Consider the following 23,684-nt stretch of genomic DNA (forward strand, 5'->3'; position numbering starts at 1 on the left):
ATCCAGGAGAATTCCAAATTCTTGGGGAAGAGGGCTTTTATTAAGTGGGGAAATTCAGGGAAGGCACCAAACATTGCTCCTTAGTGCCTGTCTCCATCACTGAATCATTCTTTTCAGTCTGCCTCCCCATTTCCTCCCTTATTCTTATTCTAACCTATGACTTTCCACATTCTTAGCCGCCACATACCAGACTTGCCTATCCCCCCAACCCTTCCCCAATAATACAACCCAGTTCGTGTTTGCATGTATATATATGTAAGAAAATTCGGTCAACCTATTAAATGATATTTTGATTGATTTAATAAAATGATCAGTTCATGATTGGTTTATCCTGGTTTGATTATCATTTTAATCATTAACCCCTTGAATTAATATCTTAATTGATTTAATAACCATATTCCAATTATTAGTAGCTTTGTGTATATGTAAACACAGCGAACTCATATAGAAATGAGGATGAACAAGTGTCCCCACTCAACTTTAAAAAATTTATGAATAGATGGAATTTAAAAAAAAAAATTGTCCCCATTTCCCCCAATAATTTTAAACAAGTTCAAAAAAAATTTTGGGTTTTTTATATTTACTTAAATTTAATATATTTTCAATTTTGGATTTATTATATTTAATTTAAATTATTTTTATGAAAATATCATTTTAATTTTTATTTTCTAACATCATTTTACAAGAATAAATATTTATTATATAAATTAAATTATTTTTTATTATTTTTACATTTTATATAATTATACCCCTAGCTTTCTTCACCTTCATGTGTTATAACAGGACCTTTCCGTGTGAACTTTTCCAGCCCCATTCCTGGTGTCTCTCTCTAGTCAAACTTTCTGTTTGTTTCCACGGAAAATGACAGCTTTTGAAAAGTTTTTCAACATCCCAATGCTGGGGATTAATAGGTAATTTCAATCAAGACCACGTTTCGTGACCCAAAATGACAATTCAACCCGTTCAAATAAGAAAAACATGAGAAGAATCTCATCTAATTACACCACCAAGAGTTGAGAATTCACAATAGTAAAATGATAGAGCAGATGAACTGATATATGTACAAATAGTGTTTGACACTTGAATTGAAACACCACCACATATTCTCTCCCTCAATGACTGGGCCCCAGAGTGACCATTAGAAACGAATTTACAAAGGCATTTTCTCTCGTAAGCTTCACCTCCATCCCCTTGTTTGATCTCATTTTCCCTACACCCTCTAAAACTAACAGTTTCACTTCCTCTAGGGTTTCTCTGACTCAGTTTTGCATATCTTCAGGCTTTTACTGTACAAGGCCATGGCTAGAATAAATTCTCTTTCTGTAAGCAGACTTTACCTAACATGCAATTCTTAAGCAGCAAAACTGGTCGCTCAGATTGGTATCAACTAAATTTCTGATTATCTGATAAGCCTCCAATGTTGTGAATTTTAGAGGATCCTGATCCAGGATGTGGTGTTACATAGGCACTGCCTACTTGAGATTTTGAGAATGCCTCATATCCTCAAGAGTAGGACTTAACTAAGCCAAAGTTAGCAAATGACTTGGACTTGAAGAGGCCACCAAAGAGGAACCTTGTGGGGGAATCCTGAACCGGTGGTTTCGGCTCCGAAGGTAGGCCCTTAACTTTAAGGATGCTGTCTCCTATTGTTTGGCGAATCGACTCTAAGGTCTTGGAATCAACAGGACATCCTGAGGTTCCTCGAACATAGAAGGTATTCACAGCTTTGCCACCTTTTGTGGTCACTTCTGCTCTTGTAACCGTGAGGCTGTTCTCCCTGAAGATTCGGGTTACATCAGATAGTAACCCGACCCTGTCATCGGTGCAGAGCTCTAGCTTCAAGTCCTAAATGAAGAGGAAAAAAACAAATCAGGGGTCTAAGAAACTAGATGTGACAAGAAAAAAGAGAAACATGACAAAGATGTACTTGTAGTTTGTTTAGAATAATGAAGAATGCCTTGTTTAAAGGGCAGAAGACTTGGTGACCAAAACATAAATATAGAAGAATCCAACAAAGGACAAACAGGTCACAATTATACAACTGAACAGATAAGGAAACAGATAAAGAGGACAAAACTCTAACTTCACTTCCGTCTGCTATTAGGCTTTTGCAATAGAATTGTATAATGACCAGGAATTTTTTTTTTTTTTTAAGGAGCCAAAAATGTATTTTTCAGTCGTGTTCCAGATGCTAGGTTTTTATTGAAAAGTCTGATAATAAGAGAACTATCTCCAAGTTTTTCTTGTTCCCAAAAGAAAGTGGTTTCTAATATAGACTTCACAAGAAATCACTTCAGGCCATGGCAATTAATGTTCAACAACTCCAATTCAACCACAATTGAGTTTTATAACAAAACTAAAGCAGGCAATCACAAAATCTCATACGTAGTGATATAAACTGACAAGCCAATCACCTCAGATGCTCGTCTCTCGATTGCAGCTTCAAGACATTGCATAACTCTTTGCCTTTCTGCATCTGATTTCACAGGGGACCCATCTACATGTCTGATATAGTACTCCTGCAGATACAACAACCATAAAACTGTGAGCCAATATTCTTAGTGAAGCCAATTAAGCTTCACAGCGAAGAATGAGTTACCTGATATGCTTCGGGCCCCTCGGCATCTATATTAGCATGGAAAACTACATACTGCATGTCTGTCAGAGTACAAACTGCGTCGAAGAGAAGCTTTGGCCTATCCTTGGATTGGATAGTAACTACAGAATAATCCTTGTCTGACCAATGAACAACATTCACATTTGGTCTTTGCTTCTCATCAAACCCAATGTTGCTGTTGCTGCTATCATCAGCTCGTTCATAGTCCCTATCAGCAAACATCATCTGGTGAAGTCTTCGCTCGGTATGGGTAACTTCATCAGTGACCTCAGTCTTAGCACTTCTGTTCCTATTCCCACCACAAAGCACATTGCAGAGAAGCTCCTTCACCAGGTTTAGCTTCTCCGGGTCATTAATGGCAGACCCGGTTTCCTCATCATTAACATGCACAACAGCTGCTGCTCTGGTATTATGAGTCCAGATTTCTGCATTCACTATATTGCATTTGAGATCGGTCAGAACCGCACTCACTTCTGAAAGCAATCCTGGCCTATCAGTTCCCATTAGCTCTATTGTAGTGTACTCCGTTGATTGCTTAACCCCAACAGATCTCATGGATGGAAAGCATGATTCAGGTCCAAGGGACTAATGTTTAATTGAAGCAAGGCAAGAACTAGTCAGTGGGCAAGACAATGTAAAAACAGAGAAAGTGATGAAAAACAAGACTGAAACGAACTAACTTTTCGAATATAATCCAGAATAGCTTCATCTGTGACCTTGTTTCCATGTTGGTCAGTGACATTAAAAACTGGTAAAGAGGAAAATAAATATTCAGATTCTTTTTTGGGGGGAACAAAGTTAAGGGGTATGATCATCTATCATGTATGTAATAAAAGAAAGATCATTACCATCCATGAACCATCCACCATCAGAAGATATGTAAGCCTTAGTTATGATAAGGTTTAGATCAGTGAGGACCTGCACAACTTCAAGAAGTATTCCGTGCTTGTTTGCACTATCAACCTGAAAATTAAAAGACTTCATAAGGGAAATTTCACGATCACAGAAATTAAAAGTATCAAGAGGTGAAGAAGAAAAGGAAATGGCTATATACCCTTATAACAGTAGTATTCTGGCTGGCTTCATTATCAATTACAACCCTGACAAGACAAGCGTACAACCAGGATGTGAGGACGAAACCATCGAAACCAAAAGGTTTCTTCTTTTTCTTCTATTTTTCTTTCATCAAATTCCATGGAAACAAATGTTCGTACCTGGGAGGGTTCATTCTTCTGAAGAGTTTCTCATATTCATCATCCATATAGTGAGAGAAACTTGTGTTGACCTCGGACATAAAAGCTATGAAAAGAAATAAGAACCAATCAGAGGAGAGAAAATAGAAACACAGGCACGCAAGTTCCCCAGCCAATGAAAAGAAAAAGTTTAAGAGAAGCTCATAATATTATTATAGTACAAAGCAGAAAGGGCAAAAAAAAAAAAAAACCTCTTTTGGAAATTCTCTCGTAAATAATAAAGCAGAAGGGGGTGAATGAAAGAGAAGTGACCAATCGTAAAGTGCTGGAGAAAAAAAAAAAACACAGAGAATAACCGTGTAAAGAAGAAAACCAGAGAGCCCCAAAAAACCAAAAAAATAGAAGGGCAGCTGGCTGCTAGATACCAGTAAAGCCTTGTGGCGCGCTTATCTGTTAATAGACTCGAAAAAGAAGGAATCCTCAAACAGAACCCATTAGGCCAACACCCAAAAAAAAAAAAAAAAATCGAAGGGCTAATTCAACACAGCAAGAAGAAGAAGAACCTAAGATTACCAACAAAGAAAGTTTAACAAACAGGAACTTAGATTCATGTCACCTAATTGAGGACATAACAGAAACAGATGAAATCGGAAAAACAAAAAAACAAACCAGAACCCGTATCCCAATTCGTCCGGCTAAGCGAACAGAAATATTTAACAGAACCCAGAAAGAAGAGAAACAGAAAGACAATAGAAAACAATGGACGCCCAAAACCGAGAAACGGAGAGAAAATCTAAGAACAGAGCGCGAGAAACTAAACAAGGGGCAGAGAAAAACCAAAAGAAAAGTAGAAACCGTGACCTACCCATTGGAGTTCCTGCGGATTCTTGATCTGCTAAACCAAAGTTTTCTCGGTTCTCTCAAAGGAAGAAGAAAGGGAAGAGACCTTCTTGGTGTTAGTATAATACCAAGAAGCAATAGTATATGTATATTTATAAACACAGCCAAAGAGATCTCACAGGGACACAACACACCCCGCCTCACCTTGATCTCCTCTTCCAACTTCGGAAAGAAATAATTTATAATAAATAATTATGATATTTATATAATGATAATAATATAATTCTTTTTGCCTAAAAGAAGTTGATCTGAAACTGAAAGACAACCCAATCCCTTCTCTGTCACTATCCCTCTTTCCCTTTCTTTCTCCCTGTCTCGTGTGTTTGCTCTTCCTGGTGATGTCTCTCTCTCTCTCTATAACCCTCTCTCTCAAAATTCCCATTTCCGTGACTTCCCAGAGCACAGCGTATTTAATTACTCCAAAAAAGAAAGTTCCTCCAAATTCCAGAGGCTAAAGAAAAAGAACAAGCAGGGACAGCAAATGTGAACTATAGACTCTAGGATCCATCAGCGCATGTTAGCAAAATGCGGCTTTTATATCCCTGAAAGGGCATGGCTTGTGCTAAAATGCGCCGTGGGCTTTGGATGCGGGGGAATCGTTTTAGCACGTGTCTTAAATGGAGTACATGGAAGGAGAAGAATACCATTCTTAAATTCCAAGGTTTGTGGAAGTAGATCCCCTGGCATTGTCACAAATAGAACGATGGTTAATTTTTTAAAAAAAATTTAATCATTAATATATTAATCAATCATTAGTATATGTTATAAAAATTATAAAAAATTACATTATGACTAAGTTATAAATAACATGATTTACCTGCCATATTTTATGAAATGTATGAATAATTTTTTTTTAATTTACATCGTTCTCGTGTTAAATTTCTTTGGGTAATTTGCAAAATATGCTGTGAAGAAAAATTAGATATATTGTTCTATATCTATATTTTTTAGGTGGGCTCTGTTGTTAATTATTTTTGAATAATGCATTTTTTATACATTTGTGTAATATATTAATTCTGAACTTAGGATAACTAAGCTAGTTAAATTTTTTAAAAGAATGTTTATATTATATTTTGATTTGATGCTTTCCTAACTAAGTAACTTGTAAAAAAAATGGAAAACATAAATGACGAAATTAAATATATGCTCAGCACACACACACACACATATATATGATGAATTCAAATAAATTGACTTTATGTGCTTAATTAATGCACACACCAATTTAACAAGAAAGAAAAGTAGACATTTATAACATTAATTTGACTTATATGAAGAAAAAAAAAAACTTGACATTTTCTCAATGAATCATAAAGAACTATAAGTGGATCACATTATTTAGAAGAAAAATTAATCATTTATTCTTGTAAAAAAATTACGTGATTATAATTTAATCCCCGAACTTTAATTCAATATAACTAATTAATTATAATTTGTCTCAATTTCAACTTGATTAGTCCCAAAATTTTGATTTGATACAACTCAATTATTATATTTTAAGTTATTTAAAATATTAGTTTCTAAGTATTAAAAAATAACTTTAGTTCTTATTATTTTATTTTCTAAAATATAGCAATAACTAACATTTTAAATGATTAAAACTAGAGAGATTGTATTGTACAAAATAAAAGTTTAAAGATTGAGTTACAACTAAATTAAAAATATAAAGATGAAATAATTAATTTTTTATTTATGATTCAATATTGATCCAGAACTTTTTATAAATTTTAAATGATATATATATATATATATATTATATATATATTGATTTAGAACTTTGTAACTCAGCTAATTTAAATTTTTCGTAAGAAGGTTTGTATTATATTTTTGATATCCTTTCATCCAATTAAGAATTTTACTAAAAAAATTATTGAAAATAAACAAATGTAAACCAAATTATTTGATTTACATTATCCTAAACACCAACTATTGAAAAAGATTCTACACTTCACGAAACATGCCAAACAAGTTATTTTGTTTCTCTGGAGTATGCTCACACCTATTAATTAGTTGCCACAAAATAAAGAATCGAACCATGTTTAAATACAAAATTAATCAACATCCTAAACTCTAAAATATTATGCAAATAGTATGTTAAACTTAAACTTTTAAAATACGTAAAAACTCTCATCAATGTTTAAATTTCAAGTACATAAAACCCTGCCTTTAAGTTGAAAAAAAATATATGTTACTTTTATAGTCATGAGGCTCAGTCGAAAGTTAATACGACATTCATTTTAACCTTAAAAATAACAGTTCTTTTTTACAACTTAATGATGGGGTTTCAGACACTTAAAATTTTGAAGTTGAAGATAGTGTTTATATATTTTAAGAGTTTAAAATTTAAAATATTATTCACATAATAATCTCTAGTCTAGAATTCTTATTAAACCTTTAATATAACCGACAAGGTTGTTTCTTATGCAAAAGCCACAAATGATTTCATTATATATATATATATGACAAAAATCATATATTCATAATAAAATTCGTTTAGTATGAGAAAGTAAAATATTTTTTCATGCATCAAATGAAATTTGAGTTGAGTCACATTATTCATCTTATAATTAAATAATGAAAAAATTTTTAGATAGATTGATTGTGCCACATTATTTGTATTCTATCTAATGAAAATGTCTCTAGTCATCTAAATAAAATATTATGTGATAGAAAAATTCTTAGGTAAACTAAGTGTTCCACATCATTTGTGATCTTTTCAATTAGAATACCATAAGTCATCTAAGTAAAATATTATGCAATGTTATTTTAATTAATTTTATTTTAATAACAGAATGCATATTTAATTTATTGTTTTTTCTTCATCTATTATCATTAATGTCTGAATCAATTTACATTTAACATCATCTAAATATCATATTTTTATTGGACAGGCAAAAAATGGTATGGCATACCCAATTTGCCTAAGAATTTTTCTTATGTGACATTATTTTAATTAATTTTATTCTTATAATAGAATGCATATTTAATTTCTTACATTCTCTCTCTACTATCATTAATATCAAAATTAATTTATATTTAATGACATTTGAATGTTATATTTTTATTGAACAAACTATAAATATCATGGCTTGCCCAATCTAACTAAAAATTTCTCTAGATGACTGGGTATTCTATCAATTTTTTATGATATATTGATTTAGAACATAAGTAAGTGAGAGCTAACCTATTTATTTTTCACTAACTTTTTTGTATTAGAACTTGATGCTTTCTTCCAATCAATAAATAAACTTACAAATTTTATTGAAAATGATAAAATACATGCCAACAACAAGAAAATGAAATAACCTAAAAAGATAAGCAATCACACCTCTTTTGAAATTTTCTAAAACTTCAAAATTAGAGAGACCTCTTTCATTTACAATAAAGGATGAGATTAATATTTTATTTTATGTTTTTTTAAATCCTCTCTCAAGTGTATGCTCACACAGTCACACTTCTTTTGAAGGAAAACAAATCTCACTTGAAAGTTGAAACTATTAAATATCTATCCTTAATAATAGTATTCCCTCTATTTAAAATTGTAAGACATTTTTAATTGGATCACATTTATTAATAAAGTAGTTAATTATTTTTTAACTAACCTTATTTTTCTATATCTATCCCTATTTTAATAGGGTGTTTCACTCTAAAATGAATGTAAAATAATTTATTAAATAAGGACACTTTTAAAAAAATAATAATTACACTTTAAAAAATTAAAAATACTTTATATTTTTTAAAAGAGGGAGTAATTATTTACAATTTTTAAGTGTAGAAATTATAGAGAGAATAAAGGTCTAAGAAAATTAAATAGTCATGGATCATAATGATATTCAATTTAAGGACAACAAAAAATCTAGTTCTTAGATCACTGGCTTGATCTTTCCAATCAATAATTCGATCGTTTCTTTCAGATAGTCCGTTAAACTAATTGTTTAAGAAACCGATAAAAATGACAGAAAAATGACTCATCAAATGAGAATGGTTCATTAAACTCTCAACCAACTAAACTGAAACGTAAGCTAAATTATTTGATTCATGAGGAACACCTAGTAATTAAGCAATATATGATATTTTCTTCCAGTCAAGAAACTGACAAAAAAATAGTTAGAAATAATCAAAATAAATATTTGACAAAAACTATAGAGAAATTTAGGCGGTCATGCTAATATAAACTCTCAACCAATTGAAATAATACGTATCACAGTGATCACCAACAAAAAAATTGACAAAAATGACTCATCAAATCAGATAGTCACGTTGAACTCTCAATCAAATGAATTAACATACATTAACAAACTTTAAAAAAAAAAAAAGCTTGGAAAATCAAAATATATGATAAAAATGACTCATCAAATCAGACAGTCACGTCAAACTCAACTGATGGTTGAAGTAAAACGTAAATTAAATTATTTAATTTGATTCATGAGAGACACCAAACAAGTAAGATTTTGTGCTTCACGCTTATGCCAAGCACCTCTTAGATTTCTATCACGAGTATCTCACACTTCTTGGATAGAAAGCAAATCTCACCCAAAGTATATTGAAATTGTAATTAATCAGACCAAAGTATTGAGATCAGCATGTGATGCTCTTTTGCAAGCTATAACACTTAAAATTATAGACTCCTTGATTACTGAATAAAATGTGTAATGGATGAAAAAATGTGTCTAATTAATGAAAATTTTATCACATCATGAGTGTCACATGATACGTCAATGTGTTTCACGTGAAAATTTATCAATTTGTTTTTCATGAATATTCCCACCCACCACACCTTTTGAGTGTGAAAGAAGCATGCATAGCTTTTCATCAAAAATAAAAATAAAAAAGAAGTATATATAGCCCAAACCTTAAAAATTATAGACTCTTGAATAAGTAGAGGGGAATTTTTTTCTGTGTCTTTATTACTTAGAGAAATTATATTGGATAAAAATTTTTGTTGACTATTCTTTCAGTTCTTTTTATAAATTATGTATAACAATTTCATCAATATCAATATAAAAAAATAAGGAGTAAAAATATATTAAATTTTTAATATACTTCTATATAACAAATCTAAAAAATAATGTCATATTACTTTTTCTCTCTCATGAAAAATAATTTTAAACATAATTTTTAATTATTATCTAAAAAATTATACTGTAATTTATAAATGAGATTAAATAAACTTTTTAAATTGTGACTTATCTCACAAACATCAAATGAAAATTGCGTACAATTATAATAATTCAGGTCGTCAAAATTGATTCCGTTGAATTCTTATGAGATGACGAAAACTTATGTCATTTTTTGAAAATTATTAAGGGAAAACTCATATCTCCCAAGTCGACTTGGTGTGCTGCATTAATTATATAGAGACGTAGAGTGTGGACCACTTATAACAATGACTCATAATATGTAGATTATTTGTATCTCTGGTTCAAAAAAAAAAAAAACAGTTTAAGCCTTATATGTTGAAGAAAAATTGTCTTGGGAAAGCTTTACTCTAATTAAGACATAATTTGGCTTAAGTCCGGATTAAACGTGAATTGATGAATTATTTGCTAAAAACATTCATAAATTTGAATAAAATTTTGAAACCTAGCCAAGTGAGCTGCGCCTTTAATTTTGGAATTATTGTAACTAATTATTTGTTAATGAACGTATACAAGTCAATGTTTTTTCTGCTAGATATATATATATATATATATATAGTTTTATTATTTTCAAGTTCAACCGAAGTAAATAATACTTCATCCGTTTTAAATTATAAGATACTTTTAAATAAAATCTCACATATTAAGAGCTTATTAAATACACTTTATAACCTTACTTTTTTAAAATAAAAATATAAATTTTTAAAAATGTCCTTCATTTAATAGTCCATTAATAAAAGAATATTGAAAAGAAATAATATATGGAAAGGATAATTTTAAAAAAAGTATCACTAATAAAATTTTATTTTTATCAAAATGTCTTATATTTTCAGTCGCTGAATCTTCCCTAAAAGTATTTTATAATTTGAAACGGAAGAAATATATAATTTTGAATCATTTTATTCTCCTATCCACTGTCTCAAACAAGAATGTTGTTAATTGATCATCGTTTATATGATCAAAGATATATACTTTTAAATTTTAAAAATATTATTTTGAAAAATTATCACTAATAAAATGTTATTTTTATCAAAATGTCTTATATTTTAAAATGTTAAATCTTTTCTAAAAGTGTCTTATAATTTAAGACGAAGGGAATATATAGTTTTGAATTTTTTTGTTCTCCTCTCCACGGTCTCAAACAAGAATGTTGTTAATTAATCATCGTTTATATGATCAAAGATATATACTTTTAAATTTTAAAAATATTATAGGGAAAGAAATCAAAACAATTTATTCACCAAAAAATGAAAATCATTGATTAATTCCGATTCCAGTCAACCAATCTTATTTAATTTTGATTTTAAATTATAGACTTTACAATCATTTGTCATGAGGTGAGATTTACAAGTCTAAGAGTTCTCAGTTTACTACTAATGCTTTATTCTTGTTGATGGGTTCTTATTTTAGACTTATAATACTGATTCTTTTATTAAGAGGCCAAAACAACAAGAGGGTGTCTCATCGTGTAATTCTGTCTAACTCGACTTGAATAAATAAACTTTCTATAGGATTTTTGAAAACCATGTGGGATACTTTTTTTCAAAAAAATATTTATGTCATTAATTCCAAGAGATCCTTTTGAAAAAAAAAATTGGATTAATGCTGAACAAATTTTGTATATCATTGGTGAGTAAGACGATCATCATCAATATGGTCCAATATTATAATTTCAGTAATATAATTTTAGAAACCCCTTTTAAGAGAAAATCAAATTTAGAAGCATTTTAATATAATTTCCGATTTATGAGCAGGGGTATGAATTTTTTGAAAATTTTTCTCAATCCATGATTTATGTTTAATTAAAGAAGTTAACTAGCTCAATCTTGAAGTGGTACATCCCCCATATAAGTTATAGAATTTCTGATCAATAATTAATAAAAGACAAACAATAAATATTATCCGGTTGATGATATCCATATTAGAAAATTTTTAATTCCAACGAGTTTGTGAATTGACTTGAATATGTATAAATATTGAAATATTAAATTTAAATTTTACTTAAAATTATATTTTTCTTTTTTATAATATAAAAAATAGGGAAAACATACTTTATCCACATTTTATTTTTAGTTCCTATAATTTTTTTGGTGTTTTAAGTTTATACACATGTACTTTTCATTATTTTCAACCCCTAGCTCCAAGATCCCGATACTTTATTTATAGAAGGACAAAAAATAATGAAAAATAAAAATATAGGAACCTAAAAATTTAAAAAAAATACAAGGATTAAAAGCAGAATGTGAGTAAAATACAAAAATTAAAAATTATGTTTTTCCTAAAAAGTATCTATGATTGATTAAAATATTTCTTTTTTTGCCAACTTGATTAAAATATTTCAAATTGTTATCATGTATCTTCACTTTCTCATTTGTTTATCACTATCTTTATGTAATAACTATTTATATATATTTAATTAAGTATAGCACCCAAAATAAAACCCAAAAGTGAACCTTCTGCCAAAAATAAAATTATGACATACAACAATATATAGTTAGATTATTCAATGCTTATTTCTCTTGAGCAATGTTCAATCTCATTTCTCCAGTTAAAGAAATATTTATCATAGAACTAGTATACAAATTTAAAAAATATTGATAGGTTGAGTTAGAAGAAGTGCTTGCATCTAATGTTGGATGTGTCTCAAACAAAATTATTTTTAATAAAAGATATCTTTGTGTGAAAAAAAAAATAGTTTTACATTGCATGAACAAATATGAATCCTATCATAGACCTTTACATAAAATTTTTTCAAAAAAAAAATCTACAATATCCAAAATGAACAAGAAATTAACGTACACTTGAGGGGATGGATAAGACGAGAGGGGAGGAGACAGGTTAGCAAGAAGACATGACATGTCCATTATTTTCTCTCTTAAAAAAATGTTCGTAAGAATAATATGATAAATAAAGAACTCCTTAAAAGATTATCAATTCACTGAATAATATGTCATTTGGTGTCATTTTCTGCTATGTGCGTACTTTGTGAGGAATCGTTTCTGCTCTTCTTCTGTTTCAAGCAGCTTCTTCTCATTGTGTTCACTATATACACACACAGATTTTCAAACTCTTTAATTATATTCTCAGGTATCCTATAAGATACATTGTTTCTTTATTTATATTTTTTTTTGGTTCGCGTGCTCATGTGAAATTTACAATAAAACATTCAGCTTTAGGGTTCATAAGTATTTTAAGGAGTTTGAGATTATCCAAATCTAACATATGTTTTTAAGATTTTTGGTTGAAGGAATTGTATTTCAATAGTTTGGCAGAAGGAATTATATATATATATATATATATCAGAATGTTGAAAATAATCTATTGAAGTTTTTTTTTAATGAAATTAAAATATATTGGTTTTTTTATTTAATCGATTAATGTTTTTATTATATATAAGTTAGCATTTCAACACAGTACTAAGTAATTTACTTATAAATTTATCAGGTAAATAAAACACATCAATCTTATGTAAACTAGGTCATATTGCAAATTACTTATAATTAAACTTGATTTGATGATGTATGTCAATAAAATAAGTTATTGATAATAAATTGGTTGGCCATATGTACAATATATATATAAAAAAAAAAGGTAATCAGATATAAATAATATAAAATTCTATAGCTTGTTAGCCATGTTTCCAGGAGAGAAATAGCTAATGACGCGCGCGCGCATTTATAACAATACTTATTTTAGTCAAAAGCACCACGAAAAAACTATTCTTGGTTTAGTTAATGTTAACTCTTTTTTTTCGCAAAAATGTTAATTGCACAATGTATATATAATTATTTATTATTGAAATGTTTTGAAACAAGTTAAAAAAATAGTTTATTTGTTGTACAAAAAAATTCTAGTCACACTAAAAAAATAAATATTGAGTGCAACGACATTAACCTGTACATATAGTCTAAGTCTGTAAGAGAGAACAGCTTGTTCTTTTTTTTTTCATATAATAGTTTTTATTAAAAAAAATTGGTCAAAGCATACAACAAGAAAAACAGATCTCTGTATTCAATGTTATCTCTGAACAGCAAAAGAAAACAAGCGTTAATAACCCGTTTTTGCATCCTGACACGTTGTCGTCAGATGTAAGTTTGTTGAAATTAAATAATCTAATCAATAATTTAAAAATGCCAACTTTTTTTATAAACTAAAATGACGTGGGTCACTTGATATTTTAAAGGGAAAATGACAATCAGGCCCAAGGATAGAGAGGGAAAAAAAAAAGGTACTGAAAACGGTGAACAATTAAAAATTTATTTATATATAATTAAAAGTTTATTGATTAACTCATGCATAAATGAACTTTTAATTATTTAGGGCCCTCACTATTTTTTTTTCCCTCATGCCATTGTTCCTATTTTAAATTTGTGTTAATATGTAATAAATATATGATTAAAGTAAAGCAGAATTAGCTATAATTTGGGAACCTCTTTGTTCTTCTCCTTCTTCTTTTTTCACTTATTAAAAAAAATACTTTATTAATATGTATTACTTATGTAACTTCATAAAGTGTTATATACATTGAAACACAAGATTTTACAGAAGGATTAATTATGGTTTGGGAAGGAATATTTAATTATGCTTTTACTTATTTAGACGCAAAAGTAGAATGCTAACGTAATTTTATATCATTTCAATTGAATAACTAACTTTTATACCATTTTAATCCAAATCCGCAACCAATGGGAGAACTTTGTGCCCCTATGTCGTTAGATTATTGAGTATAGTATGAAAATTCAGATCAAACTGATTAGTTAAACAAGTTAATTATTAAACTAGTGTCTTAACTGATTTATTTTAACTACTTTGTTTATGCATAGTTAAATCATTAAATTCATATCACAATTTGACTATAATTTTAATAATTAATTCTTAAAGTAGTGTCTTAACATGGTCAATGATCGATCAATTTTAGTGCCTGACTATTGTTGGATAATCACTCTATTTGATGTTATGTGTAAGTCATTTTTAGTTAATTCACTGAAATTAAAGAAGAGTAGTTAAATTATTGATATTCTATTATTTAAAAAGAAAAAAATTCTCAATTTACCTTATTAAATGCATTATCATTCTATACATTTTATCTCTTATATACAATATTTTACTCTACTTAAAAAATTCTAAAAACATAAAGTAATACTTCTTTCAGACTATAATATAGAGCATTTTTAAAAACTTTATTTAGTTTAAAATAGAGGGTATTAGATAATTTTTATAATTATTTTTTCTAAACTTTCATTCTTACAACTCAATCCCTATAATTTCAACTATTTAAATATTAGTATTTATATTTTAAAAATTATAAAGATTATAGCTATTCTAAAATTTTAACCTTTATAATGTTTTAAAAAATTAAAGGTATTTAATAATTTAAAATATTACTCCAAAATTTTAACATAATTTTAGTCTTTATAATTTTATTTTCTTAAATTATAAGAATCAATATTTTAAATATTTAAAATTATAAGGATTGAAATGCAAGAATTAAAATTTAAAAATTAAGTTATAATTAAATTAAAATTATTAGAATTAATTTATAATTAAATAAAAAATATAAAAATTAAATTATTAATTTTTCTTAATTAATGATTTAATTATATCATATTAATTTCAGTAAAATAGTTAAAGGCCCGCTTACAATAAGAATCAGGGAAAATATACTAGAACCAGGAGAAAATCGGATAATATTTAATTCAAAAAAAGGGAGGGGGGGGAGGGAGAGAGAGAGAGTGAGAAGAGAGTCACATGGGCCGTAGTAAATGGGGGAAAGAAGGGTTGAATGATGCAGGAAGGTGGCGGTGGCACACACGCGTGTCTTGCGGTCGCTTGCCGGCCCCATGTCCCTCTCACGTGGTCCCACATGCATCCGTCTTTTTCCCTCGCCCTCTTTTTAATTTAATGAAATGAAAAATACTTTCTGGAATTAATTTTTTTAGTTATTTTGTCAGTTCTATTTTTTTACTTTTTTTTTTGCCAAAGGCTATTTTTTGAAATTTGGATTATTCATTTTCTATATTTTTAATACTCATCCTTAAAATTTTCAGTATTAAATTTTTTAAGTTTTCATTAGTAATCTAAGGTGTTTTTAGTACTCATCTTTCACATTTCAATATTAAAAAATATTTATGAATAAAGGGATAAAAATACTCACAAAGTGGTCATTTAGGAGCACCCAATATTCTTAAGTGAGAAAAATGACAAAAAAACCTATAACATTACATGAGTGGGTGCAAAAATAATCAGACTATTAATTTTAATTCAACGTCCTTAATTTTGACAGTTAAATGTTACCTGTGCATGCCACGTATTATCCTTTACTGATGTGGACTAATAAAGAGGCAAAAATACTCATGAAGTCATCAACCAAGAGCAAAAATATCCATAATGTTACCAGAGTTAGTGCAAAAATGACCAATCCATCAAATATTTTAAATGTTAACCGTTTAGCTACTACTTAAGCAGAAATTGATCATTTTTCACTAACGCGAACAAAAAATATTCTTAGATGAAATTCTCTAAAGGTTAATCAATCATTATATGAATATCATGTAAGAAAATGTCATTTTGACTGAATATTAAATTAAATCACTTGTTTCTTTGCACTAGTGGCAAAAATCAATTAAAAATTTTGAATTTATCATGCATGAAATTATTTAAGGTTGTGACAATGTTATTAAGGTAGCGCGGCATAGGAAGTGTACTCAATCTCAATCTTTGAATGTGTACAACATATCTCACTATGCTGAATATCAAGTCTTGCAGACAAAAAAATGAGTAGGAAGGGAGAAAGAAAGGAGGCGAGATAAGTGGTGATGGAAAGAAATCATGTGACATAGATTTTGACAAATTGGTCATTAATTATGGGTACTTATATGATGATTGATCAACATCTGTAAAAATTTATCTGAAAATATTTTTTATCTATATCAGCCAAAAATAGTCAACTTTTGCTTTAGATTCAACTAAACGATCAACATTTGCTGGATTAGTCACTTTTACACCAACTTTAATAATATTATGGGTATTTTTGCTCTTGGTTAGCGACTTCATGAGTATTTTTGCCCCTTTAAGTCCACTTCAATAAAGGTTAACATGTGGCATGCACGGTTAGTATTTAACAGTTAAAGTTAACAATGTTAGATCAAAGTTAACGGTCTAATCACTTTTACACTTACTTAAGTAACATTATGGGTATTTTTGTCCTTTTCCTCACTTTAAAATATTGGATGCTCTTGGCTAACCACTTTGTGAGTATATTTGTCCCCTTACCCAATATTTATTTTTAATTTATCTTAGCATTGAAACCATGAAAGATGATTAGAAATATTTAAAATGATTATTTAAAAATAAAAAACTGAGTATTGGAATGCTAAAAATAACTACTCAAAATATGGAAGATGAGCAAATTGACTAGATGAGCACTAAAAAAAATTAATCATTACAACTTTAATTCCAACTAAAGACTATGGTTTCTTTAATTACATAATTTAGAAAGAATTATGTAGATAATTTAAATTTTATTTTATTTTTTCAAATTTAACCTTTTTAATACTCATCATTGTTATTTGTTTTTAGTAGGAGATGAGCAATTTTAAAAAAGAATAATGAATAAAGTAGAGATATAGTAGAGAAAAATTATAAAAACTACTCAATACTCTATATTTTGACTAAACAAGAATTTTAGGATAATATCCTATGTTGTGAATAATAACAAATACTTTTTCTAATTCTTATTATAAGACACTTTTAATTATTTCACATATCTTAAGAAAAGTTATTTTTTCTTAATATCATAAAAAGGAGGAGGTATTTTCATTTTTATCCTTGATTTTGAATAATAATACAACTATATTAAATATCTTCACGCTAATCAATAAGAGATAAAATTGGAAAGTGATTTAATTACTATGAGATTTCCTATATTTTGAACTAAAAATTACTTCTAGAATATGTCTTATAAACAAAACCAGAGGGGTATATTTGAAACATAATAAGTAATAATAAGGTTTAGATGAGTTGTGATTGAAAAACTTATACTAGTTAACATAGGTTTTACAACTTGCAGTATTTACAAATGTGTTTATAAATGACTTCCTCTTATTATAATATATGGTATTTTTTAAAAAATACTCTCTTCGGTAAAAAATAAGGCATTTTAATTAAATCTTACTCTCCAATAAAAGTAGTTACCTAATTTCACACTAACTTTATCTTTTCATATTTATTCTTATTAAATACTCTATACTAAATATAAAGTAATTCATTAATGGGACACTTTTGAAAAAAAGGCAATGATTACATTTCAAAAAATCAAAAATACCTTACATTTTTTAACATTTAATTTCTCAAAAAAGGTCATATATTTTTAAACGGAGGGAATAGGTTTGGTTCAAAATTTAGGAGATTTCATAGTTCTAATAACTTTTTTCAATTATATCCTTACTTCGCTAATTTTTTTTAAATTACCCATTGAAATTTCAATTACAATTATTATTATAAACTTTTAAAAATAGTACAATATGACCCTCGCTATTAACAAAAATTAACTTTGACTGATAGTTAATAAAAAATTAACATAAAAGGGCCTTAAAAATTATATTATGAAAAGACTCATAAAATTATAGTAAAGGACCTAAAAATTTCATACAATGATCCAAAAAATTATATAAAAGGACCACAAAAATTTGGATCTTTTTTCATGATTTTTGAGTTCTTTTTTGTTGTTATTCTTAATCAATTACTTGTCATAGTTAGCTTTTGTTAATGATAAAAGTCAGATTATATCGTTTTTTAAAGTTGAAGGAACTATTTATACAACATATGAGTTTAAAATTTATCGTGCTACTAAATTCAAAGTATAGAGGATGATTTGCCCATTTACCTTTTTTAAAAAAAATATTAAGCTTTTAACCAATTTTTTAAAAAATCATCAAATAGTTATCAATGTTTATGTTATGGACTCGAGGTAGTAATAGTAGCAACTTTCATGTCCAAAACAACATTAAAAATTATTATTTTTATACTTATAACCATATAATGAATATTATTTTGAGAAGGATGCTGTGGCTTTATTTTGGAGAAAGATTTATAATTCGAATCCTTATAATTAAAAAAAGAAATATAATAAATATAAATTAAGAAGCGGGATGATATTTCTAATTTTTATTGGGCCTTGCAATTTTCTTTTTCATTTTATTCGTTTCTTTTTAATTTGGACAATTCAAGTCAGATGTGAAGGATTTAAATTTATTTCATTTTTTAGTTTAATATTTTAATAAATTGTTAAAATGTGGAATTTGAATGATTCAGGTATAATTTGAATAATACATATGACAGAGAGGAAATGAAGTGATCAGCGTCATATACAAGGGGAGAAAATATTGTTACCACTGCATATACACAATTTTAAAAATGGATATAAAATAGAGAATAAGCAAATCTTTCATATATAATGACTTATTCATTTCTTGCATACTTCAAAGACAATTTAGCTTTAAAAAAAACAAAGAAAGAAAGAACATATCAATATAATATCAATAATCAACAATTATATAAACGTATATTTAAAAAATCGTCATCTAGTATTTTTTTTTTAGAACAAAAACTAGGACCTTATTTGAAAACCTATTTTAAAAACAGTTTTCTTTTTTTAAATGAGAAATAAAAAAATTTGTTTGACAATATATTTTAAAAAGTGTTCTGAGGAACAAAAAAATCAATATTATTCTGAATGCAAAAAAATCAATATTTTTTTAAGTGTTTTGAGATTATTTTTTTAAAAATGAGGAAGAACGCAAAAAAATACATATTTTTATTTTTATTTTTATTTTTAAAATATGTTTTATAAAATATCAATTCTCATAATAATAAAATAAAAATAATTTTAAACAAGTTGCAGGACTTGCTTCCACAGAGTCTCCATCCTCCCAGGCCAGTCACGTCCTCAAGCATCTAAGGTCTCATATCATCGGGAGGTATATCCAAATCATCATCTTAATTATATTAATTGATGATTTGGTTGGTTTTTTTTTTTTTTTTAAATTTTACAACTTACACGTGGATTTCTTTTAGCTTTGTATTATTTTGAAATTATCAATTTTTATGTAATTTCTACAAAAATTTCATGCAAACGCATCACCTCATAATGATTCTTTGTAATCACCTACAATTTTGAACAACAAGAAGATGTGTTGCCAAGAACACTGATATCTTAAGGGGCATTGACTTGAGAGGAATGAGAGCAACACTAATATGCATTCTCATAAGATTGCAAGGCTACTTGGAAGAGTATTTCTTTTCCACCAAATATATAATAACACTTCTATTATCAATGAGATATATGGTAATCCGATAAATATTAGATATATAAAGCTCATAGTCATTAAACAGCGACAAATTGGAAGGCACATGAACCATAGGATGTAAGTGCATCATATTGATGTTAATTGCTAATAGTTTAAAAATTTTCAAAATATATTATCTCATGTGATACACTCTAAAAGAGATCTGCCCATTTTATGTCTATGATGCATGACTTAATTCTCTGTCGTTTTTTGTGAAGTAACATCCAGGATTTTTTTTTGAACGTTAAATTAAAATTTGTGTTTTTGCATGCAAGTTCAATTACTCAAAAAGATCACTCAAAGTAATTGATTCTTCATGAAGATTATATGATTATACCGACTTAATTTTTCAGTAACCAGTATATTTTAAAAGATGATAAATTCAATTTCTTAGGAGAATGTGATATATATATATATATATAATTAATGATTAATATAAAATATAGAAAATATGGGGAGATGCATTAATTGTTCATAAGCAATAAACAATAGCATTACTCATATCATGGACGGCACTTGGTTCAACACTAGTGGAAGAAATTAAATTAACTTATCTCAAAGTTTCAAGTTTGAATTCTAAAATATGCAGTCACTTTATGTTAAATGAATATGCTAAATGCATCTACAAGGTATCTGTGAAGTTGTTGTTGGTAATAATGACTCCATAGAGAGGGGTACTAGGTTAGTCTAGCGGGAGATAATAATACTCCAAGTTTTTCAAGATATATAAAACAGGTAATGAAATTAAAAAAAAATAACATTACTCATATCAAGATTTATATAAATACCCTAACCCCCTTTAATCATAATGCAACACATAAAATAGTACATAACAAACGATAATATTTATAACAACGGAAAATTTTGCAACCATAAATATTACGACTTCTTTATTACGGTGGCCATGCAAGAGACCCATGTTTGTTTTATTTATGAAAATACAATAGTAAGTCTCTATATTTTGATTGCTATAAATTTATTTTTAATCTCTATAATTTTATTTCATTTATCCTAGTCCTTTTAATTTGATCTATCTTTTAAAACTGTAAGAACTAACATTGTAGACAATTATCAAATTAAAGAGATTAATTAAGAATAACAAAATAGGATCTACAAAGAAAAGACAATACAAGTTCAATACTTTCTCCGTTTAAAAATGTAAAGCACTTTTTAAAAAGTTAAATATTCAAAAATGTAAGGTATTTTTAATCTTTTGAAATATAATTATTATTTTTTTTTAAAGTGTACCTATTGATAATGACTTTATATTTATTATAGAGTATTTAATAGGGGTGAATATAAAAGGATATAATTAATTTTAAAATAAATAAATATTTTATTAAGAGTTGAGATTTAATTAAAAATGTCTTAGAGAGAATACAGATTTACTGTTACATTTTCTCCTTTAATTTGTATACTTTCAAATCCACCGACTGGTTCTCGCCAGGGGAAAAAATCCACCGTCTGTTTTATAAATTTCTTGGGATTTGTCATATGCATTCTGGTCAAAGTCAATGACTAATGTTATATTTAATTTAAAAAGGACGGTAACAACTACATTTGATTAGGTTTATAATGCATGTGGGCAAGTATGACAATCAGTTTACTAATGGCTTAGAAAAATAGTGATCTTTGACCCTTTGATTAATTCAGTGTCTTATACCATGCATTTATTTGACTAGGTGAAAGTTTTCTTAGACTCTTTCCACAAGAAATTATTTTTTAAGGTAAGTTAATTTAAGACTTCTTTTAACATAAAATGAAGTTTCAATTAGATCATAGCTTGGCTGATTTAAGGAGGGAGCACATTAACGTTTTTTTTTTCCCCAGCCAAGAGAGCACAATTAATTTAAAATACACGTACGAATAATTATTTTTTAAATACATGTAGTATAAAAATTTCATATATATTTTGAAGATAAATTATAAAATTAATCTTGTATTTTTTCAAAAAAATAATTATTTTGGATAAAAATTAATCCCAAAAGATGATTGGGAAATATTTTGTGAATTTTTTATTTTCAGAAATGAAAAATATCATTTTATATTGTTAATGTAATCTATTAATATAAATTTTAATATTAATTTCAATCTAAAATAAAAAAATATATAATGAATTATATATCTTATAACTTATACATGATTAAATTCAATTTTTAAAATTCACGTGACATACAAGACCAAATCCTTTTTAAAAACACAGCGGGAACAAAGGAAACATGGCCGATAAGATTTTGTGAGAAATGATGCATGTGGTAATTAATGCTACGTGCTACTGTTTTGTTTGAAATGCTACATGCTAGTGTTCAGCCTACGTGACTGCCACTTGACATGTCTTATAAATTTAAAAAGAAAAAGAAATATAATTCCCTCCCTCCATATCTTAATTAATTACTACTAGTGTAGTGTGTTTCTACTCAGTATTAAATTATTACTAATTAATTTATATTTTTAAAAAAATTGGTCAAAATTTTAATTTTTTTTAAAATTTTTTATATCTTTTTAATTGCACTGATAAATAGAATAAATTAAATATAATACTTGATTTATTAAAATATTCTCGTTAATCACTTGAGTAAAATATAATAAAATAATAGTGTACTTGAAAATATATACTCCTTCCAATAATAAATATAAAGTATTTTTAATTAAATTTTAATTTAATAAAATAATTATTTATTTTTAAATTAATCTTATATTTTTATATTGATCTTAATTAAATACTCTACAATAAATATAAAGTCATTTATGAATAGAGATATTTAAAAAAAAGATAATGATTATACTTTAAAAAATTAAAATGTCTTATATTTTTAAATGAAAAAAATATATAAAATATTTTCAATATTCTATATGTTGGACCAAATGTAGCATCTAAAAAATGTGTGATATTATGATCCTGGAGTAATTTATAACTTTTATATCACATAATTTAATATGTTTAAAATTACTATTAGTTAGATATTGTTTATAGATGTCTTATAATTATTAATAGATATTTTATAGCTATTGTTGAAACACTAGATGACTTGGGTTGATTTGTATCTATAGGACCAATTCCTTAATAAAATCTTAACATACTTTGGCCTTTTCTCCCATTTCATTGTTAAAATTATCAACAATATATATATGATATCTAAAAAATATATATTATTTAAAAACTAAATCAAGAATGTATACATAGTTAATATCATCATATCTTCATTGCAATTTTTTTTAACATTAATGTATAATTTATTAATATTAAAATATATTGAAGTAACTATATATTAAAATAATTATACTATTTATTTTCACCATATTAGGAATGGTTAATAATTGTTTTTGATATGTTATAAAATTTATTTAAAATAAAATGAAAATTAGAGTACAAATAATTACTTTATTATTTAAGAAAATCAATAAACACTACATAATTATGTTTAATTCTTGAATTACGTGCGTTTTCTTTTGTTTATCCGGTCAGGCTTGGAGACTCGTGCATGTGTAT

General features: G+C 27.3%; 1 protein-coding gene across 1 annotated transcript; it reads right to left on the reverse strand.

The window, feature by feature from the left end:
• Positions 1–968: 968 nt before the first annotated feature.
• LOC129321263 (ACT domain-containing protein ACR4-like) lies at positions 969–5,106 on the reverse strand. The gene is made up of 8 exons (XM_054966977.1): positions 4,676–5,106; positions 3,832–3,916; positions 3,672–3,717; positions 3,466–3,580; positions 3,298–3,365; positions 2,600–3,202; positions 2,415–2,519; positions 969–1,845 (listed from the first exon to the last, which is right to left on the reverse strand). Exons 1-8 carry the CDS (start codon positions 4,677–4,679, stop codon positions 1,504–1,506), a joined length of 1,368 nt encoding a protein of 455 aa, XP_054822952.1. The 5' UTR covers positions 4,680–5,106; the 3' UTR covers positions 969–1,503.
• Between the last annotated feature and the right edge of the window lie 18,578 nt (positions 5,107–23,684).

This window comes from Prosopis cineraria, unplaced genomic scaffold (genome assembly GCF_029017545.1).
Source record: "Prosopis cineraria cultivar Desert tree isolate PC_DT_omini unplaced genomic scaffold, ASM2901754v1 PC10, whole genome shotgun sequence".
In the NCBI taxonomy this organism is placed as follows: Eukaryota; Viridiplantae; Streptophyta; class Magnoliopsida; order Fabales; family Fabaceae; genus Prosopis; species Prosopis cineraria.

Coding starts and splice junctions, on each gene's coding strand:
- LOC129321263 (XM_054966977.1), bottom strand. Junction 3,366..3,465: donor TGGTGGATGGTTCATGGATG/GTAATGATCTTT, acceptor CCTCTTTACCAG/TTTTTAATGTCACTGACCAA. Junction 2,520..2,599: donor AGGGGCCCGAAGCATATCAG/GTAACTCATTCT, acceptor TTGTATCTGCAG/GAGTACTATATCAGACATGT.